Source organism: Chiroxiphia lanceolata, chromosome 27 (assembly GCF_009829145.1).
Source record: "Chiroxiphia lanceolata isolate bChiLan1 chromosome 27, bChiLan1.pri, whole genome shotgun sequence".
Lineage (NCBI taxonomy): Eukaryota > Metazoa > Chordata > Aves > Passeriformes > Pipridae > Chiroxiphia > Chiroxiphia lanceolata.
In genome coordinates this window covers 174,501-192,179 of record NC_045663.1, presented here as the reverse complement: position 1 = coordinate 192,179, position 17,679 = coordinate 174,501, and the positions used below count along the sequence as shown (strand labels likewise).

The window sequence follows — 17,679 nt, the reverse complement described above, 5'->3', positions numbered from 1 at the left end:
CTGAGCCCAGCCTTGAGCCATAGCTCACCACACCTAGCACAGAGCCAAGGCTGCTGCTGCAGCTGTGCCAGAGCTGGGGCTGGTGGCAGGTGGGCAGCCACAGCTCTGCCACAGTGGGAATGGCCTTGCCCATGCTGCTGGCCAAAAGCAGGACGCGGAGGCTACATTTCACAGCCCAGCCCTCTGGGCAGGGTTGGCAGCACTGGCTGGTAAAGGCCCCTGCCCATGACCATACCAGCTCCTCTTTTGTTCCTTTTTATTAGTAAAGGATTGAAAACACAGTTAAATACATTTATTTACTGATAATTTACAGCTGTTTCTCCAGCAGAAAATGGGTCCCATTAAATCAGTAGCAGTAATTTAAGACATATTCAGGTGGTACTGGCCTTGATCAGCTCCCCATGCAGCCAGCCTGAGGTACAGACAGGTCCCAGGACACACAGCCCAGCCCCTGCCCTGCCTTGGGGGATACCAGGCCCCCCTGAGCCCTCACCTCCAGCATCAAGCAGGAACTGGGGCAGGAGAGTGAGGCCAGGGCCTTGGTTTGGTGTCTGAAAGCAAAGGAGGAGGAGGGAAAGCAGGTCTGTGGAATGGCAGGTCCAGCATTGGAGGCCTCTGTGAGCCCTGGTGGCTTTGGACAAGGACAGGCCCCTTCCTTGATGGAGAAGGGATGATGATGGGGCTTCAACAGACCACCTCGTACACGGTGGCCTTTTTGTCACCAGATCCCATAACGATGAATTTGTCGTTGACAGAGATGTCACAGCTCAGGACTGAGGCAGACTCCTTAGACTGAGAGACAGGAGGTGAGGGCAGGGCTGGTGGCTGGATCCACCGTCATTCCCCCGTACAAATGCCTCCCCCGCACCTGGAAGATGCTGGCTCCGTAGGGTGCCCACCAGGCATTGAAAAGGTTGTCCTTCCCTGTGGTCACAAACCACTTCCCTGGCGCAGGAGACAAAGTGGGTCAATGTCTGGGACTCCATTCAGGGGAGCTGAGTATGGTGGAGTAAACCAAAAGGAACCATCTGGTCTGTACACAGCCCAAGCAGAAAAAATGGACCTTGCCTACCACAGGAGGCAAATCTGAGGGAGAGGACACAGCTCTCGTGGAGGTGCAACTGGTACTTGTCAGGTTTGGTGACATGCAGGATCTCCACGTTGCTGCTCTCCATCCCCACTGCCAGCCACTCTCCTGTTGGGCAGTAGCCCAGGGAGAAGATCTGAGGGGAGAGACAGGGTCAGACATTGACACAGCAGGTCCCACCTGGCCCTGTGGTGTTCCTAGATAACCCCAGCCCCACCTGGGAGCTGAAGTCGTGCTGCTGCAGCTGCCGCCCCTCCCGCAGGTCCCAGCAGCGCACAGTGTTGTCCAGCCCCCCTGTCCACAGCTTGGTGCCATCATTGGAGATGTCGATGCAGCTGGCACCATCCGTGTGGCCTTGAAACTGCCTGGGAAAGAGGGGGATGGAGAAAGCAAGAGCATGGCTGTTAGGAGTTCCCACTCCCCAGGAGCCAGCATCTCCCCCTTGACCCTGCCCCGTGCTCCCAGTCCCGGGCTCACCCGGGAGAGCCTTCCCCAGCACCACAGGTGGGTCAACCTCCAAACCTGTGGAGGGGAAGGAGCCCAGGAGGCACAACTCCTGGATGGAACTGTACAGGAACTAGGCCATCCAGGGCCTGAAACTGTCTATTTTCCTCCTTTGTCCTTTACACATCCCCATGGTGTGGAGCAGCTCCATATTCCCACTCCCCCAATGGGTGCAAGCTCTGGGTCACCCCAAACTACCACAACCCTGTGACCCTGCAGTGCCCACCTCCTGCCCAAGGATCCACAGGGCCAGGATAGATCTGCTGCTCCCTCATGCGAAACTCCTGCACGGAGGGCACCCCCATCCACAGCCTGGACCAGGAGGATGTCTGGGATGAATTGGCCTACCTGAGCCCCATGGCTATTTCATTCCTTGCTTTTTTCTTGCCTCTCCTACTTCTTCCGCTTTTTCTGTCTGGGGATTTTGTCGACACCAGCAAGGAAAAAAAAAATTAATAACAGAGAAAAGCTACGTGCTGTGCTGGCAGATTGCTCAGGGCACTTTGTCTGCTCTAATCCGATTGTGCTGGGGAGCTGCTGCTCGCTGCTGCCCATAGCCCCCAGCTGGCTCCTGACCCAGGATGGGGGGATGCCATTGCTTGGTCCCTGCATTGGCTGGGAGGCCAAGGAGTAGCAGAAACATCCCTCCCCCTTCCCACATGCTGATGTGTCAATCTGAGCACGGGACTGGTGCTTGGCAAGGAGGACGGGAAAAAAAAAATTAAAAAAAAAAAAAAAATTGCTACGAGAAGCTCTGGGGAATCCTGAGGGCAGCCAGGGTGAGAATACTGCAGAGCCCACCCTCTGCACAGCAACACTTACACCCCTCTGGGGGCATGGACCTCTGCTCCCAGGGCTGGGGGCCCAGCCATGGGTTCAAACCCTCAGCACTGGCGCCTCTGTGCCTACCTTGGGCTGCAGCAGACTGCTCACAAACACCCCTGGCCCCACTTTCCACCCCCAGCCTTGGCTGCCCACATGCCTCCCTACCGGACACTGGCCCTTTGGCCCGAGGGGTGTTGTGCTCCTGCTGGAGGTGGTGCAGGCTGGGCTCGGCATCTCCCCGTGGACTGGTGCCAGCCGGCTGCTGGGTGAGCAGCCAGGGCTGCCGGGCTCCGAGGTGGGGTCCTGGGGGCAGAAAACATCTGTGGGAAGCAGGAAACCCAGTCCCTCTGTGCAGGAAGGCAGGAACGACAGAGACTCCGGGGAGCCAGCCGGGCCTGGAGCCTGCAGGGACCACCAAGCCCCAGTCTGCTCCCCCCACCCCTCGCTGTCCCATCTGCCTAAGCAACCTGAATGAGGAGCATCCACTCACAGGCCACTGTTCTGCTCCACGGTCCCCTGGAAAAGAAACTGCCTTGATTTTTCTCTTTGAACAAAATTAGAGGTGACAGCAGGTTCAGAAGACACTGGTGGCCACGGATGCCTTTACAAGGAGGGATGGTGACCAGCACATGAGGAACTGACACAGAGCTGCTATTTCAGAGACAAAGCTGCCCATCAGCTCTTGCACTCCTATAACTATTTAACCAGGTCTGTGATTTTTATCACCATAATTCCACCGAGTAGTTTTTGTAAGTGTTGTTTTCTGCAGAAATTCCTGCTGATATTCCTTTTAGGGCTTGTATTTTCTTAGGAAGTGGTAGGAGGAAAAAATACGTCACACATGTTGTCCCTTCTCCTTGTCTTCCAGAAAATGAGCAGGTATGTCCCCGAAAACATCATCTCTGCCAAGAATAGTTGTGGCTGGGATAAATTTCTGTCATGCCTGCCTCAGCAGCCAGGGAAGGTTGTACCAGAAGTACATGGCAGTTCCATTGCAAAGGACTGGAATTCAGTGTGCTCCCTGCACTGAGACACTGACACAGGCTTGGTGTGTTAAAGCTGAGGCTGCTGGAAGGCCAGGCAGGGCATGAGGTGCACTGCAAAGCCCGGGGCTGGCAGGGCCAGGGTGTGTTGTGAGGCTCCTGCCGAAGGCAGCACAGCGAGGCTGCCTGCTCCTGCCACCACTACCCACTGGAGCTGCCAGCAGCAAACCCAACTCCCTGGAGCTCTCATCCCAGCTTATCAGTCTCCCCATATGGGATGCTACAGGAGAGGGACTGAAAGGGGATTGTGAATCAGAGCCAATCTTGTGGCTGGCAAAGCTCAGCCCTGGCTGGCACAGCTTTCTACTCAGAGCAGTGGGAGTGGAATCAGTCTTGGCTGACATGAACACATCAGAGCAGGGCTGGCACATGTCCTGGCTGGATGCTGCTCCCAGCAGCAATGACCTGGAGCCCAAGGAACTCCAAAGCTTAGGAACCAGAGTCGTAAACTTGATGACTACAGCTTGAGCTGGATACCCTGCAAGGTTCCAAGTATAAGGGCCTACCTCATCCACCACGAGGTTGTAGTCGCTCTTGTCCCCATCACTGTCCTGCAAGGAGGGAAAAATCCAGAAGGGCTCAGTCAGGACTGGGAGAGGTTGGACCAGGCTCTGCCCCAGGATCCCAGACAGTGCAAAGACTCATTTTCTCCTGCTCATCACTCCTCATGGACCAACACCATGCCCTGCTGGCAGCGACCCAGACCTCTGGCTGAGTGGCCTCCCCGGGGCTCTTCATTTGCTTCGTTATTGCTCACAGGACACTATCTCCCTGCACCAGGGTAGGCACAAGGCTCCCCAGCCACTTCCCAGGACCAGCTCCCACAACCACACTCTTTAGTGCACTCACAGAATGCCCAGGCAGGTTCTTCTCCTCCCGCTTCCGCTTCAGGCCCATCCGCTCCTCATCCTGCAGGCGCTCAGGGGGGGAACAAGAAATGCTCTGACACAGAGGGGAGAGAGGAAGGCATGTCAGCCAGTGTGAGGGAAGACAGCCACCCCTCACCTCTCAGTCGGGCCAGGCCCTGCTCCATCACTGCCTCCACCCTGGCAAAGCATCTCCCTGGCTCGTGGGCAGGAGCCCAAAACCCCAAAGCCACGGCTTCCCCTTCCTGGCCAAAGCAGGGCAGAGACAGCAGAGCAGGAGGCTACAGCCCCCACTGGCAGATGACCCCACTGTGACAGCAATGGGGGAGGATGAAGATGTGCAGCTGTGTCCTGGCCCAGCACCAAGGGCTGTGGGGAGGGCACGACTGGAGGGCAGATCTGCCTCTGCAGAGACAAGAAGGCATGGGGAGCGTAATGTCATGGTGGAGTGGAAAATCCCCACTGGAGCCGTGTTTACTTCACCTCAACCCTGCTGCATGGGAGCCAGCAGACTGGGAAGCGGAATGGGGCCAAGTAGGATGAATACCCGCTCCCCAGAGGCTGCTGGCAGCTGCAGTGGTATCTTACAACCCCTTGCATCCCTACATGATAATGCAGCCAAAAGGTGCCTCTCTGCAGACCAGGGGAACACCTGGCTGGCACTGGCTGCCCAGAGGGACTGCCTTTCCTCCCAAGCAGCCAGTGTGCTTGGGCTGGGGCGTGGCCTCCCGACCTTCCCAGGACTACTCCACAGGGCTGTTCATGATGGAAATCAATCGGGGAGAACATGCCTCATCCCAGGGTTCCCCTGAGCCGATTGTTCCCAGCACAGTAAGATCAACAAACAGTTTTGACACACAGAATCAGGAAGCAGAAATGATGCTCCCTGTCCCCTCGGCAATCTCTGAAAGAGGCACGTGGATAGGTATGGGATCCCCTCTGCACAACACAGACACCTTCTCTCCTTCTTCCTCTCCCACCTGACCGAAAGCCTAAGATCAATGCCAACTGTTCCCCAATGAAGGAGCTCTTTAACCCTTTCTTCCTCTGCCTGTAACAGGAACTGGAACTCTGGATATTGCAGAGCTGTAAGCTACTGTGGAGCCTGGGAATGGAGTCACAGATCTGGGACTGGGGAGATCATAAAAGGGAGGGGGCAGCCAAGGACTGCAGAGGGGCTGGCAGCACCGGGCTTAGAAGGGAGACCTGTTCAGAGTGATTCTTAAACTGGAAACTCCTTGAAAAGGACAGAGCTGGTTATTTTGGGAGTAGCCCTTGATCTTTAGATTCTTGCATCAGCAAAGACTGAATTGAGGTGGCCCAGAACCTTCAGCTAAAAAACACCGATACAAACACAACCCACTCAGGCCAGCAAAGTTTGCCCAGCACCCCCAGCCATTCCCAGGAGCCAGGGGCCAGCTCGGCTCCTGCCTGGCCCACACTGGAGATACCACTGAGGCCAGCTGAGGCTACCAGTCCATCACGACTTACCTGGCTTGGGGCACGTTCTGGAGCCAAGCAGCAGCAGGGAGAATATCCAGGCAGATCCATGTCAGCAAGGCAGAGAGGAGGAGAGGAAGAGGCTGTTAATGCCAAGGCTGTGCCCTATATACTCGGGCAGGGAGGAGAGGGGGCACTGCAGGGTAACACAGGAAACAGCAGGACATGGGCTTACAAATCATACCTGATTTCCCACTTTGCCCACCTGAAGTGTGGATTCTCTGTTGTCTAATGGGAGATGAGCACATTGGTTTTCCTCAGGGAAGCAGGGAAATCTCTATCCACCCACCTACTTTCAAGAATTACCCCAGCTTTGGAATCTCTTCCCTAGATGTGGCAACAGGTCCAAAGCTGCCAGGAGGGGACAAGCCGACCAGCCAGCTGAGACCTCCTGAATCACACCCATCCTATTTCCTTAGGAAGCCATGCCTGAAAACCTTGCTTGGAAAGCCTCCGAAGCTTTTGTACATGCATAGCAAAACAGGTCCACCTCCCTGAGCCCAGGGAAAACGTGCCAGGCATTTGCTGCAAATCCAAGCACAGGGTTGCAGCTGTGGTCTAGCAACCCTCCCTGGTTGATTTTCACTCCTAGAAATCCACCAGCATTTGGAAAGAACAAACTCGTTCAGGTCTCTGCTGGCAAAAAGAGTCAGGCAGGGATGGGGAGCTGAGGGACTCTTGTAGGCATTGCTCCAAGGCCATGGTCCAGGAGGGGGACTGGATGCCTGCCATCAGCCCCACACCTCTGGCTCAGCTCGACTCACACAAGCTCTGGCTAACTATGGCAGAGCACCGGGGATTAACCCCAGCCAGATGGAGCATTTCACCTTTTTTTGTTTTAAGGAATGGCTCTCACTAAGGCCAGACACCCAGGCTGAGAGAAGTTCTGGTTGGAGGCATGGGGCTATCCAGGCTTGGAGGGTTAAGCAGGCTCAGCCCAGCCCAGCCTGCTTTTATCCTCTCTCTGGAGTTTGTTTTTCTCCTTTGGGAAGCCATCCTTAAAGAAACACGAACAGAATTCTGACTGCAGACAGCTGTGTGCAGGGGCACACAGCAGCCACCGACAGTTTCCTGCTGCTGTTTTCACCACCTTGACACCTTAACAAGCCAAACCAGACCATTAGAAACTGCAGCAAACCCCACCCAGTGCCCAGCTTTGCTGCTGCTGTTGGGTCCTGTCCCAAGTGCATTTCAGTCAGCACCTTTCCCAGGGAAATCTGCAGAGAAGCATCACTACAGCTGCTAAATTTGGCTGCCTGTTTCTAGCCCATAGAGATGCCTGGAGCCTCTGTTCTTGCCCCAGTCTCCCTCTCAGCACAACTACCCAATTCCTGCACTCTGCAAAAGGTGACTTGAGCTCAGAGCAGCTTCTCCTTTGTGCAGCACTTCAGCAGCAATAGGCCACAAGCAAAGCTGGGCAGCATTTCTAATTTGGCCCAGTCCTGCAACAGCATTCAGAGCACTGATTTCATGATGATTAAATATTGATGATGTTTGTAAGGCACGTTGTGATCCTGACAGGAGGAGGCACCCATAAGGACTAGAAATTAATGCAATTTACATGGCATCACACACGCAGTTAGGCTCTGGTTTCTAAATTCCTTGCCCCAGATTTGTGGCTCCCATAGTTTCTACCAGGGGCTTGCAACAGTAGTTTCCCTTTAAGTCTCAGCTTTGGGCATCAAATCTTTACTTGGTGTAAACCCTGGTATAATTAGAGAAGGTTTCTTTGTGACGGGGACCTCACACCCTCCCAGCTGCCTCATGGAGGGGGGGACCCTCATACACTGGAAACACCCAGGGGAGCAGGGAGATGTGTCCAGAGCCCTGCTGCCCAGTGTCAGGGGTGCAAACACAGCCACCCTCACCACTGCCACACACTGTCACTGCATGGCAGCAGTTCCAAGGTCAAAAATGGAGCCAAACTCCTGGGTCTGCACGTATTTCATGAGCTGGATCTGCCATCCCTTGAGCTGCAGCAGCCAGGCACTGAGGAGCACTGAGAAAAGAGGCAGAGCAGGCAGCAGGATCCCTGCAGCAGGCTGCCCAGCACTGACTCAGGCAGCCTTTGAAAGGTTAATCCAGCTATGCTTGTTCTCCTTACCTTTGTTCTCCCCATCCTGGGCCACTCTGTCTTCCTTGGTGGCCAGCTGAGACTGTGCCAACAGTGCCCCCGAGATGGCCAGGAGCCCCAAGGTGCCACTGGCCCCGCTCAAGCTAGAAGGTTGCACGCTGGAGGAGTGGGGTGTCAGCAGGAGCGGGGATGCATGGTGGGAGAGGTGCTGAAGCTGCTGCTGCTGAAAGAGAAAGAGCAGATGGTCCTGGGTGTGGCAGAGCCAGCCACAGTGATGCCCGGCACCCTCCCCTCCCGCACTGACTGCGATGCAAAGCGCAACAGGATGAGACGCCAGCAAAGACAAGGAGGTGAGCAGAGCTGTTGAGGCTGCACAGTCTGGGTGGCATCACTGCTTCTTCCACCCATGGAACCTCAAGTGCCTCCCTGCCACAAATGTGATCCCAACACATGGTAGAGCCCAAACCATGGCTCTGCCCTGGGCAGCAGGGGCCAAGGGGATCCCAGAGGCCATCCACTGCTTTAAGGACACAGTGGCAAACCCCCTCGCTGCAATGGACTTACTAAAGTAGCAAAACCCCTGACTTCTCCCATTACTGTGCTGCAGGGTCCAAACCCCTGGGGCAGGGAAGAGCCTTGGCCCACAGCTGGACAGTGACTCACCCCAACGATGCTGTTGAGCTCTCCCATGGTCACCTGCTTGGCCCGTTCCACCGCCTGCAGGACCTGCTGCTGGTGCTGGGAAGGAAGAGCATGGGGGCAGTCACACTGTGCTCCCAGCCCAAGGGAGCAGCAGCCCTGTGTTGCCCCAGCCACCTGGGACTGCACAGTCCCTTCTCCCACCCCTCCAGCCCAGGTATGGAGATTTTCCTCCCCAAAACCTCCCATTTTTCAGGCTGGACTTTGACTCCCCCCTTCCCAAGGGCTTCCCTCAATACAAGCCAGAGCAGTCCGATGCACATCCCCTGCCTCCTCACCTCCTGTGTCAGAAAGGGGATAATCTGGGCACAGATGGCACTCAGTCTCTTGACAATCTCTGCCTGAAAGAGGAAGCAGGTATCGCCTGGGATGGAGGGCTCTGAGCCCTATCCAGTCCCCTCCAGCAGAGGGGAGGCCAGCCAAGCATCCTGCAGACATGCAGGCGAAGTTAAACTCTCCCCACCCAAATCCTCTCAGTGGAAATTCTCCTGCTGCCTCTGTATCCCTTCTGGGTTTTCCTGCTGCCAAGAGAAGACTCTGCCCAAAGCTGCTGGACCCCTCCAGGCTGCCAGGTCCCAGAGGCACGTGGGAGGGATCCCAACGCCCAAATCCCTCTGTGGACCCAGGCCAACACAAGCTCCAAGCTGTCACTCCTGTCACAGCTCAGCTGGCTTTGCTCAGCCCAAACCCAGGTTGGCTTTGGGGCTGCCACTGGCACAGGCAGGGACAGGGCAGAGCTGAGCCGCAGACGCTGGCAGTGGGCCACCCACACACTGCGCTGTCCCCGAGTGTCAGACTTAAAGCCAGGGCAGAGCAAGGGACGCAGAACTCCCACAGATTCAGCCCTCTCGGTATCGTGCCTGCAAACCCTGCAAGGAACTGACGGTGGTACCTGCCCTGCCCAGAGCAGGGACCCCGCTCCCATCCCCATCAAGTCCTGGGCCAGCCGGCAGCTCTCCCTGCTCCTTCCAAAGGGGGAGCAGAGGCACAGAACACCTTGGACCTGCCCCTGCCCAGCAGTGGCAACAAGGGAGTGCAGAGAACCTGCTGTATCCTCTGAGGAGAGCCTGTGGTTACAGACAGACCCACAGCCCAGCCACGTTCCCACCAGGGTAAGCAGCACTTCTGAGCAAAGGGGTTGTGGCTTCCAGCCCAGCCTCTCCAAGAGAAAACCCATATCTCCTGGGGAAAACTCGATTCCCTCACTGCAAATCTACCCTGGCACTGGTGGAGGGACTGGCTGCTCTGAAGCATTTTTTCATCTCAGGTTTCTGATAATCCCTGACAGTGTTTCAGAGGTCAAACCATGCTCAGAGCCCACAAATGGAACATTTACCTGCTGCACCCTGGGAACACCCCCGCACCCATCAGCGCCCTGCTCACCTGCAGGTCCCAGCTGCTGTCTCAGCCACTGCCACAATGCCTACTCAGGACCCTGGGAGTCAAAGACGCCTCCCCTCCAGACCTCTCCTGCCCAGGTAGAGCCAGGAGCCGGACCCAGGTGGGTCAGGGCTCCTGCTTCTCAGCCGCTTGGCCCTCACTTCTATTGCCTTGTGGGCAGAGCCACTGGCCCCATGTGGCATGGGCCACCCCTGGTTCCCAGTCCCATCCGTGGGTCCCAGTCCCACCAGACCTTGAAGCATGTGAGGATGGCAGGAATATGCTCATGGTCTCTACCATACTTCCTGCTACCAAAAGGAGCAAACTCAAGAGGGGCTGAGCCAGCTGGAGGAATATGGCAGTTGACTTGCCACTTTGTCAGGCATTGGTCCAAACTAATTTCCCTGGCAGAGAGCCCATGATGACTAGATCGATAAATCTGAAGAGGGAAAACAAATTAACACTGGAACAAAAGGGGAACCAAGGAAGGGTAAAAACACTCCTCTGACTTAGGGAAAAGGAGATTAGGAAAAAAGAAAGACAATCCGTTTGCCCTTGGGCTCCAGCTTCTGCTGTTTCCTCCACATCCCTCCCTCAACTCAGGCCCCAGGGACCCTCTGCAGGAAGGCAACAGGGCAAACATGGAGGCTCTGACTGGTGATTTGGGATGGTAAGTCCCTGTCCCAAGGAACTCAACAGCACATGTCCTGACAACATCTGGACTCCTTTGAAGCCAGTCCCTTGCAGAGAGCCATGTCATGTCTCCCGTGCCATTACAGCTACACGGGGATGAGGAAGGTAATTTTCCAGCGAAGTCTCCAACCTTGGCCTCTTCCCCACCATCTCCTGCTGCTGGCACAGACCCCACTCACTTACCTGCTTGTGCATTTCGATGTTCAGGCCATAGGACATCTCATAGTACTGAGGGAAAACCACAACACAGCCTGATTAGGAGCTGCCCAGAGCAACTGGACGATGACCAGCCAGGGCTTTGGCTGCCAGTCCTGCTCCCCCTGGCCGAGCTCCCCTTTTGGTGCTCCCTCCAGCCCATGAGGAATGGCTGTCCCACACACCACAGGCCAAGACCACATGCCACGAGCCTGGGACAAGGTAGGGAGCAGCCACAGACTGCTAACACCTATGATGATTGCTCTGCAATTTCTGCACTAATTATTTAAGCCAGAGGAAGCCAATCCCTCTGCCCTCCACATCCCATCCTGGCTTGGCCTGGCCTGTCCCACTCCTAAGACAGACTCACACCCTGATGCAGCTGCCCACCCACCCATGAGGGTGTCAGGCCTGTGCAGAGCAAAGATGACAGCGGGTTACACCCTTCACCAGTCACCAATGACTCTGTCAGTGGTGCCGGCGCCGACCCCATCCCCTCACACCTGGGGAGAAAAAAAAGAACCAGAGGACCTGCATTCCTCCAGCAAAGCCTATTCCAAAGGAAGTAGTCCACCTCTGGGAATCCCTAAGCCTCCAGGATGTGGGGAGGGATCCCAGCTGATGGATGAGAAGAACATGCCCTGTGATGTGACACCCCTGGCCTCACGGACAGGGCTGTCTTCACCCCAGGGATGGGGGTTCCCCGAGTTCACATCTTTTTGCCTCTTGGATGGCGTAATTTGGGATCCCTCTCTCCCTAGAGGGGCCAAGAGTGTCAGATGCTAAAGGAGAAGGAATGTTGCTCCTGTTCTGCTGTCCCCATTTTCTTTCCTTCATCCCAGTAGCTCCCCTGTTCCTGCCAGGCTCTGGCTGGCAACTGTGGAGGCTCCTGCTCCTCCCCCTTTCACCTAAAACACCAGTCTTAGGATATGAGTTCTGAATCACTCACCCCTTGGGAGAGAGACAGGGAGGAGTGGGGAGCTCTCCTAAAAGATCAATTAGAAAAAGGGAGGAAAAAAGAAAATAAAAGAAACAAAACCTATGACAGGATTCCTGGGCTCTAGCAGCACTGAATATGCAGATAGCAGCAGAAGAGATGGTGTTGTGAGGAACAGTGACTAATTCCTTCCTCCCTCACACCTCCCAGCTCTGGCCCCAAGGGCAGCACCGGGCCAGGCACCCCCAGTAGGGCATTGACCCCTCTGGGTGAGCGGCCGAGAGGAGTCCCAGCACTGGGACCTCTCTGAGGGCAGCAGTCCAGGATGCTTTGGGGGAAGGCAGCAGGGACAGGGTAGGGGGAGCTCACCATGACATAATGTCTCTGCATCTCTGTCTTCTCACTCATCAGCTTCTCACATTCCAACTTCAAGCTGTAAACGGGATCCAGGGTTTCCATTCACAGACCAGCATCACCTGCCCTATCCCTCCAGACTCCATCCCTGTGATCTCAGGAAGCTCGGCACAACTCCTGCCTCCCCCTGCAGTCTAACAGGGCAGCAGGGGTGTCACACGTGCTTCCCTAAGTGGTGTTGCTCTCCCCGGGGCACCTGCAGCCCACTGCTGTGCTGCTCCCACACCTGCGGCACCCACCTCGTCCTCTGTCCCCGCAGCACTTGCCGTCCCCTCCACGCCCCCCTACACTCTGCTCAGCCTGAGGAAACGAACTATGGCTGATCTTCCCCGAGGGACCCCCACTCAAGACCTGGCGCCCTAACCGACGGTTTCACGCTACCACTCAGCCTAGGCTCCTCTCCCCCTCCTCCCCAGGCGCTCCCATCACCAAGCGCCCTTTCTGAACCTCCTCTTTCCCCACTTCGCCCCCTGCTCGAGGACGCAGCCTCCCCTGTCCCCACCCCCCCAGTCCAGTCACATCCTCTGCCCGCAGCTCAGCCCGACCCCCGGCCGCCGCCACCCCGCGCCCCCCGCCCCACCTGTGGTACTGCGCCTGCAGGAACTGAAATTCCTCCTTGATGCGGTCGCAGATTTCCAGGACCGAGAACTTAAAGGGCTGCCCGGGCTGGAGCGGAGGCTGGGGAGAGACGGCCCGGCTGGAGGCTGCGGCTCCGCCGTGCAGCCCCCGCCCGGCCCGGTCCCGCCGCCCCCACGGCACTTACCGGGTGCCGTCCATGCGGGAGCATCCCGAGCGCCCGGGTCCCCGCCCCGGCCCCCTCACTCCCCGGGCCCTGCTGCCCGCCCGTCTCCCAGCCCCTGCCAGGGGTCTCCCCCCGCCGGGCCACGGGGGTCCCTCTCCTGGGCACCGGCAAGGCGACCGTGCCGCGGAGCTCGCGCGGGTCCGGGGGTCGGCGGGGCCCCGAACGGCTCCACCGGGGCCCGAGCGGCGGTCGCGGGATCTCGCTCGCCCCCGGCGGTGCGGGGGTGGCCGCCCGGGCCCCCTTAAGGAGGCGCGTTCCCGCGGGGCTCGGGACAGCGGGAGGTAGCGGAGCAGCACTGGAGCTCTCGCCGCCCCGGCTTCGCGCCCGCACACCGATGCCCGAGACCAAGGGGAACCCGGGAAAGGAGCAAGCCCCGGAGGCGCCGCTCGGGGCCCGAGCGGAACAATTCGAGAGGCGTCCGCCGTCACCGCCGCCCCGGCCCGCGGGGCCCCGCTCGCCTCACCGGGCCCTTCCCCGCCTCGGGCCCCGCCACGCGCGTGGCTCCCCGCCCGGGCCTGGCCCGGAACTTCCCTCGCCCTCTTTCCCGGGGCACCCCGGTTCCCCGGGAGCGACGCCGGTCACTGTCATCGCCCCCTACGCTACGGGTGGACACGGCACCGGCCGCCGCGGGGCAGTGCGCGGGAACGGACATCACAAACGAGCACAGCCCGACGGCGTCCGCCGGGCCAGGGACTGCAGGGGCAGCGGGCCCCGGGGCGCAGCGCCACCAGCTCAGCGCCGGGCGCGGGGCTGCCGGGGGTCTCCCGGGCCCAGCCCGCCGTCTGCTCGGGGCGATCGTGCGGCCCCACGGGGGGGGACGGGCCGGAGCATCCCCACCGTGTCCCGCTCCACCTTAACCAGCCCCACGGCCCGCGCGCCGGCGGCCGCGCCTGCCATTGGCTGCCGCTGCGGAAGCGCCAGCCAATCGCCCTGCCCTGTTCCCACATGGGCTCGTGACGGCACATCCCAGGATGGCCAATAAAACGTGAGCGCGCAGCTGGAGCCCGGAGGGACGAGCTGTGGGGCATGCTGGGAGTTGTAGTTCGCCATCGGCGGCTCCTGCGCGGCGGCAGCGCACGAGGCCCGCCCGGTCCGTCCCGCCGCCGCCGCGGGCCCGGGGGGGCCCGGCCCGGCGCTGCCGCGGGGCCCGGCCCGGCGTCACGGGCGGGCGAGGCTTCCGCCGCGGGCGGCCCGGGAGGGTGGACTGCGCGGCCCACGAGGCCTTGCGGCTGCCGCCAGCTGCCACTCAAAGTAACGTGGGGCGGTGGGGCCGCGGCTCGGGCGGGACCGGAGCTGCCGCAGCCGCGGGGCTCGGCTGCCCTGGGACTGCCCCGGCCCGGGGGGCGCGGGGAGGACGTTCCGCTCTGCCCCGCAGAGTCCCGGGAGCTCCCAGAGGGGAACCCGCCGAGGGTCCCTTCCCTGTCCCGCGCGACCCTCCAGCTGCAGCTGCTGTGCAGTCCTCGCACTCGAGGGCGGTAAAAGCGAGTGAAGATCCCTTAAATATTGCAGGACCCAGCTGTACCTGGGCACTGCACAGCCAAGCACAAGGTTAAATATTTAATGCTTCGAATTTCATCTTAATCTTTTATTCGTTTTGTTATTTACTTGCTGCATGCTGGCGGCAGGGGCAGGGGCAAGGTGGTGGGCACCAAGAGGAGGCTCTCCCTCCTCTTGCCTCCGTGTCATCCCCTGTTTCCCCTGCCGGGTTGGCCCCAGACTTTGTCAGCCCCAGCACTTGCCCGTTTACCTTCCCTGGCCACAGATGTTCACTGGGTAGGTCCAGTGACACAGGCAGGGATGGACACCAGCCCGCTGCTAGCTCCAAAGCCCCCTAAAACCCTCCCACGTATATGTCTGTGTGTGTGCATCATATATCTGCACATATGAATATACATATTTTAATTAAAATGTAAAGTTTTAGAGGTTTCTTTTGTTTGTTGCCTTATTGGGAGAGTTGTGGGGGTTTTATTTAAGGAAAGTGTTTTTCAAAAGCTGGAAACACTTCAGATTGTGTTTCAAGGGAAGGAGAGACTGAGAAGATGCTTTGCACATTTTTCAAAACTCCTCACCAAAAATTGCCAGTTTTCCCTAGGCAGTTTCTCTGCTCTTCTGTCTCAGAGAGTGACACAGGTAAACCGGGAACAGGCAGCTCTGGAGTGATGGATGTCACACACGTCTTGCTCGCCCTCCATTACTGATTGACGTGGGCCCTGGAGCAGCACAGCCTGTAACCCAGAGATTAATTCGCTTCAGCTCCCAGTGCTTGGACGGGGGAGAAATCAACAGCAGTTAACCCTTGGCATCCCCAGGCCTCCAGGAGCAGCAGCAAGGGGAGCTGGTCCTGCTGCTCCCCCTGGCACAGGGACAAGGTGCAGGGCAGCAGACACGGCCCAGACCCACCACTGCTGACCCACCACCAGACCCACCACTGCTGACCCACCACCAGACCCACCACTGCTGACCCACCACCACTGAGGACGCTGATCTGAGGCCCGGCCCCCTCCCGCAGCAGCCACGCGCTCGTGCCTGGTAGCGGCAATGCCTGGAATAGCCCCAAAGGACGAAGGTGTTTGAAATCCAGGCCAGGATCAAGAGGCAAGTGGTGTAAACAGCCCTTCTTGTGGCAATGGATTTGCCATATGCAGGATGGAAGAAGTCCTGTCAGAGATGGACTAGTGAAGAAAATGAAAACAGTTCAAATGTTATAGAAACCGAAGTTTTTAAGGTGGTTTAAACAGGTTTTAAAATGGCTTTTACCTTTTTGCAGAGTCATTGCCCCTTCTTCCCGACACCCCCTGTGCTCCCACACAAGGTGTCCTGGGAAGGTGTCCTGAGGTGTTTCTCATTGGTCCTTGTTAACCCCTTCCTACTGGCTGTTGACCCTTTACCTGATGGTTTTTTCTGTGTGACCCTGAACTTGTGATTGGTTCCCTTTTGACCCTCCTGAAAGCCTTATAAACCCCTACCCCACAATAAACTTCCTCTTTCGTCCGTCCCTCCCTGGTGGTCTGTGTGCTTCTTGCGGGGTCGCAGGGCCACGTGCCGGGGGCAGGGGGGAAGAGCATTCACCTCGCAGGTAATGGGCTGGCAGCCTAAGGCCTGGAGGTCTCCCCCTTCTCACTAATCCGCCATACCTTCTGTTTATAACCAGCAGAGAAATCAAACCAACCTGGGCTTTGGACACCCAGGAGCTCCATTTGAATCTGGATCCAAGCAAAGCAGTTTGCTGCTGCTGGAATTACCCTAATGATTTTACCTTTCAGCTTCCTCCCCAAATGCCAGCCTGGGGCAGGGGAACACACAGCCTCCTGTCCTTGACAGGAAGGGCAGCCCCAGCTCTGTCCCAACTCTGTGCTGTGGGTTGAGCCATTCCTCTCCCCAGGCACAGCCTCCTGCTCCCACCACATCTCTAGAGTGGATGGTCAAGGGCAGAACCCATTGTGTTTCTCAGAGATGCTGAGGGTGGCCCGGGCTCCTCTGCAGCCACCCATCATTTCCAAACCATCCTGTTTTCAGCTCCTCACTTGCATACTTGAACGAGGAGCCTTGAACTCAGCAGGGACAAGTTCGTGGAACCCTCAGATTACATGAATTTCCCAGGCCATGTATACCAGTATCTGGCACAAAGAGGGGCCTCATCCTGGTTGGAGTCCGTCCTAGAATGAAAATGAAGGGAAACTGAGGACAGGACCTGGCATCAAGGTGGTGAGAGCTAAGCCTAAGTTGTACTAGAAATCAAGGTTCTTCAGTGCCCTGATCCATGCTCCCAGGACCAGCCCGCAGGTGCCCATCCCTGAGCCCCCAGTACTGGCATTCACTCTCCAAAGCCACATGTCCCCAGAGCCCCTGGGGACAGGCAGGAGCCCAGCTCCCTCCTACCATGCCCAGGCAGGGCCCCTCCTGTGCATCACTCTTCCCTGCAGTCCCTTGTGCCCTCCCTGGTGCCAGGGACACCTTGTCACCCCGGGGGCTATGGACTGGGGGATGCCTGCAAAAGAGAAGTGGGAGCCCTCAGAGCAACCCAGCAGCTGACAGACTCTGATCTCTGGCACTGGCTTCGATCTGTACGTTGGCTCCTGTTTGCACTTACCAGCTCTGAGTGGTTCTTAATTATTGATGCCTCTTTTAGCTTTTATCTGGTGCTCGCTGCAGCCAGAAAGGGCTTGACGTTCCTGCATTAGTGATGAATTGGGAACGAGGCCTTGCTCCACCACCATTCCTGGCTTGCAGGCTGTGCCACTGTTTCAAGCAAAGCTGTGCTGAAAAATGAGAAAGGTGAGAGCAGGAGCAGAATGTGGCAGAGGAGATTCTGATTCCTACTACTGCCACAGGCAACAGGGGCTGGGGGATTCTGTCCTATGGGAAGGACCAGAAGGAGATGGACCCAAACAGGTGTGGAAGCCTCCTTCACCCAGTAAAAAACTGGCATCTGCTCATTTCATGGAGAAGGAAGGATGCCTGTTTATGGCCCCTCCAGTGACAGGCAGGTGGAAGGGAGGAGAAGATGGGTGACAGCAGAGTTTTGCCAAGCCCCTGGCAGCTGTGAGCAGGAACTGATGTCAAGCCTGGGCTAAATGCTGTGCAGCTGTTTGGTGGTCTCAGGGCACTGAGCACTGCTGGATGGCATCCTGCCCCTACCCTCACCAGCTCTCTGTCCACA

General features: G+C 57.8%; 1 protein-coding gene across 9 annotated transcripts; it reads right to left on the bottom strand.

Moving 5' to 3' along the window:
* Positions 1-277: 277 nt before the first annotated feature.
* LOC116799009 (transducin-like enhancer protein 2) lies at positions 278-13,748 on the bottom strand. Of its 9 annotated transcripts, none has more exons than XM_032711751.1 (15): positions 12,981-13,744; positions 12,798-12,895; positions 12,173-12,236; positions 10,855-10,899; positions 8,877-8,939; positions 8,563-8,637; positions 7,930-8,119; positions 5,817-5,833; positions 4,309-4,401; positions 3,966-4,010; positions 2,582-2,736; positions 1,305-1,452; positions 1,073-1,223; positions 869-945; positions 278-792 (listed from the first exon to the last, which is right to left on the bottom strand). In XM_032711751.1, the coding sequence occupies exons 1-15, from the start codon at positions 13,002-13,004 to the stop codon at positions 685-687; spliced, it is 1,353 nt and encodes a 450-aa protein (XP_032567642.1). In that variant the 5' UTR covers positions 13,005-13,744; the 3' UTR covers positions 278-684. The 9 variants fall into 9 exon arrangements, 8 of the variants coding, with proteins under 8 accessions (XP_032567642.1, XP_032567641.1, XP_032567643.1 ...); XM_032711750.1 differs by having other exon boundaries at positions 7,930-8,122; positions 12,981-13,743; XM_032711752.1 differs by having other exon boundaries at positions 1,305-1,448; positions 2,582-2,719; positions 7,930-8,122; positions 12,981-13,742.
* Positions 13,749-17,679: the final 3,931 nt, after the last annotated feature.

What these genes read in the sequence shown, in the direction of transcription:
- LOC116799009 (XM_032711750.1), bottom strand. Translation starts at nt 13,004, where the DNA reads ATGCTCCCGCATGGACGGCACCCG. An exon ending in ACAACCTCGTGGTGGATGAG is followed by an intron (nt 2,737 to 3,965) that starts GTAGGCCCTTAT and finishes TGCTTCCCACAG; the next exon opens with ATGTTTTCTGCCCCCAGGAC. An exon ending in AGCACGACTTCAGCTCCCAG is followed by an intron (nt 1,224 to 1,304) that starts GTGGGGCTGGGG and finishes CTCTCCCCTCAG; the next exon opens with ATCTTCTCCCTGGGCTACTG.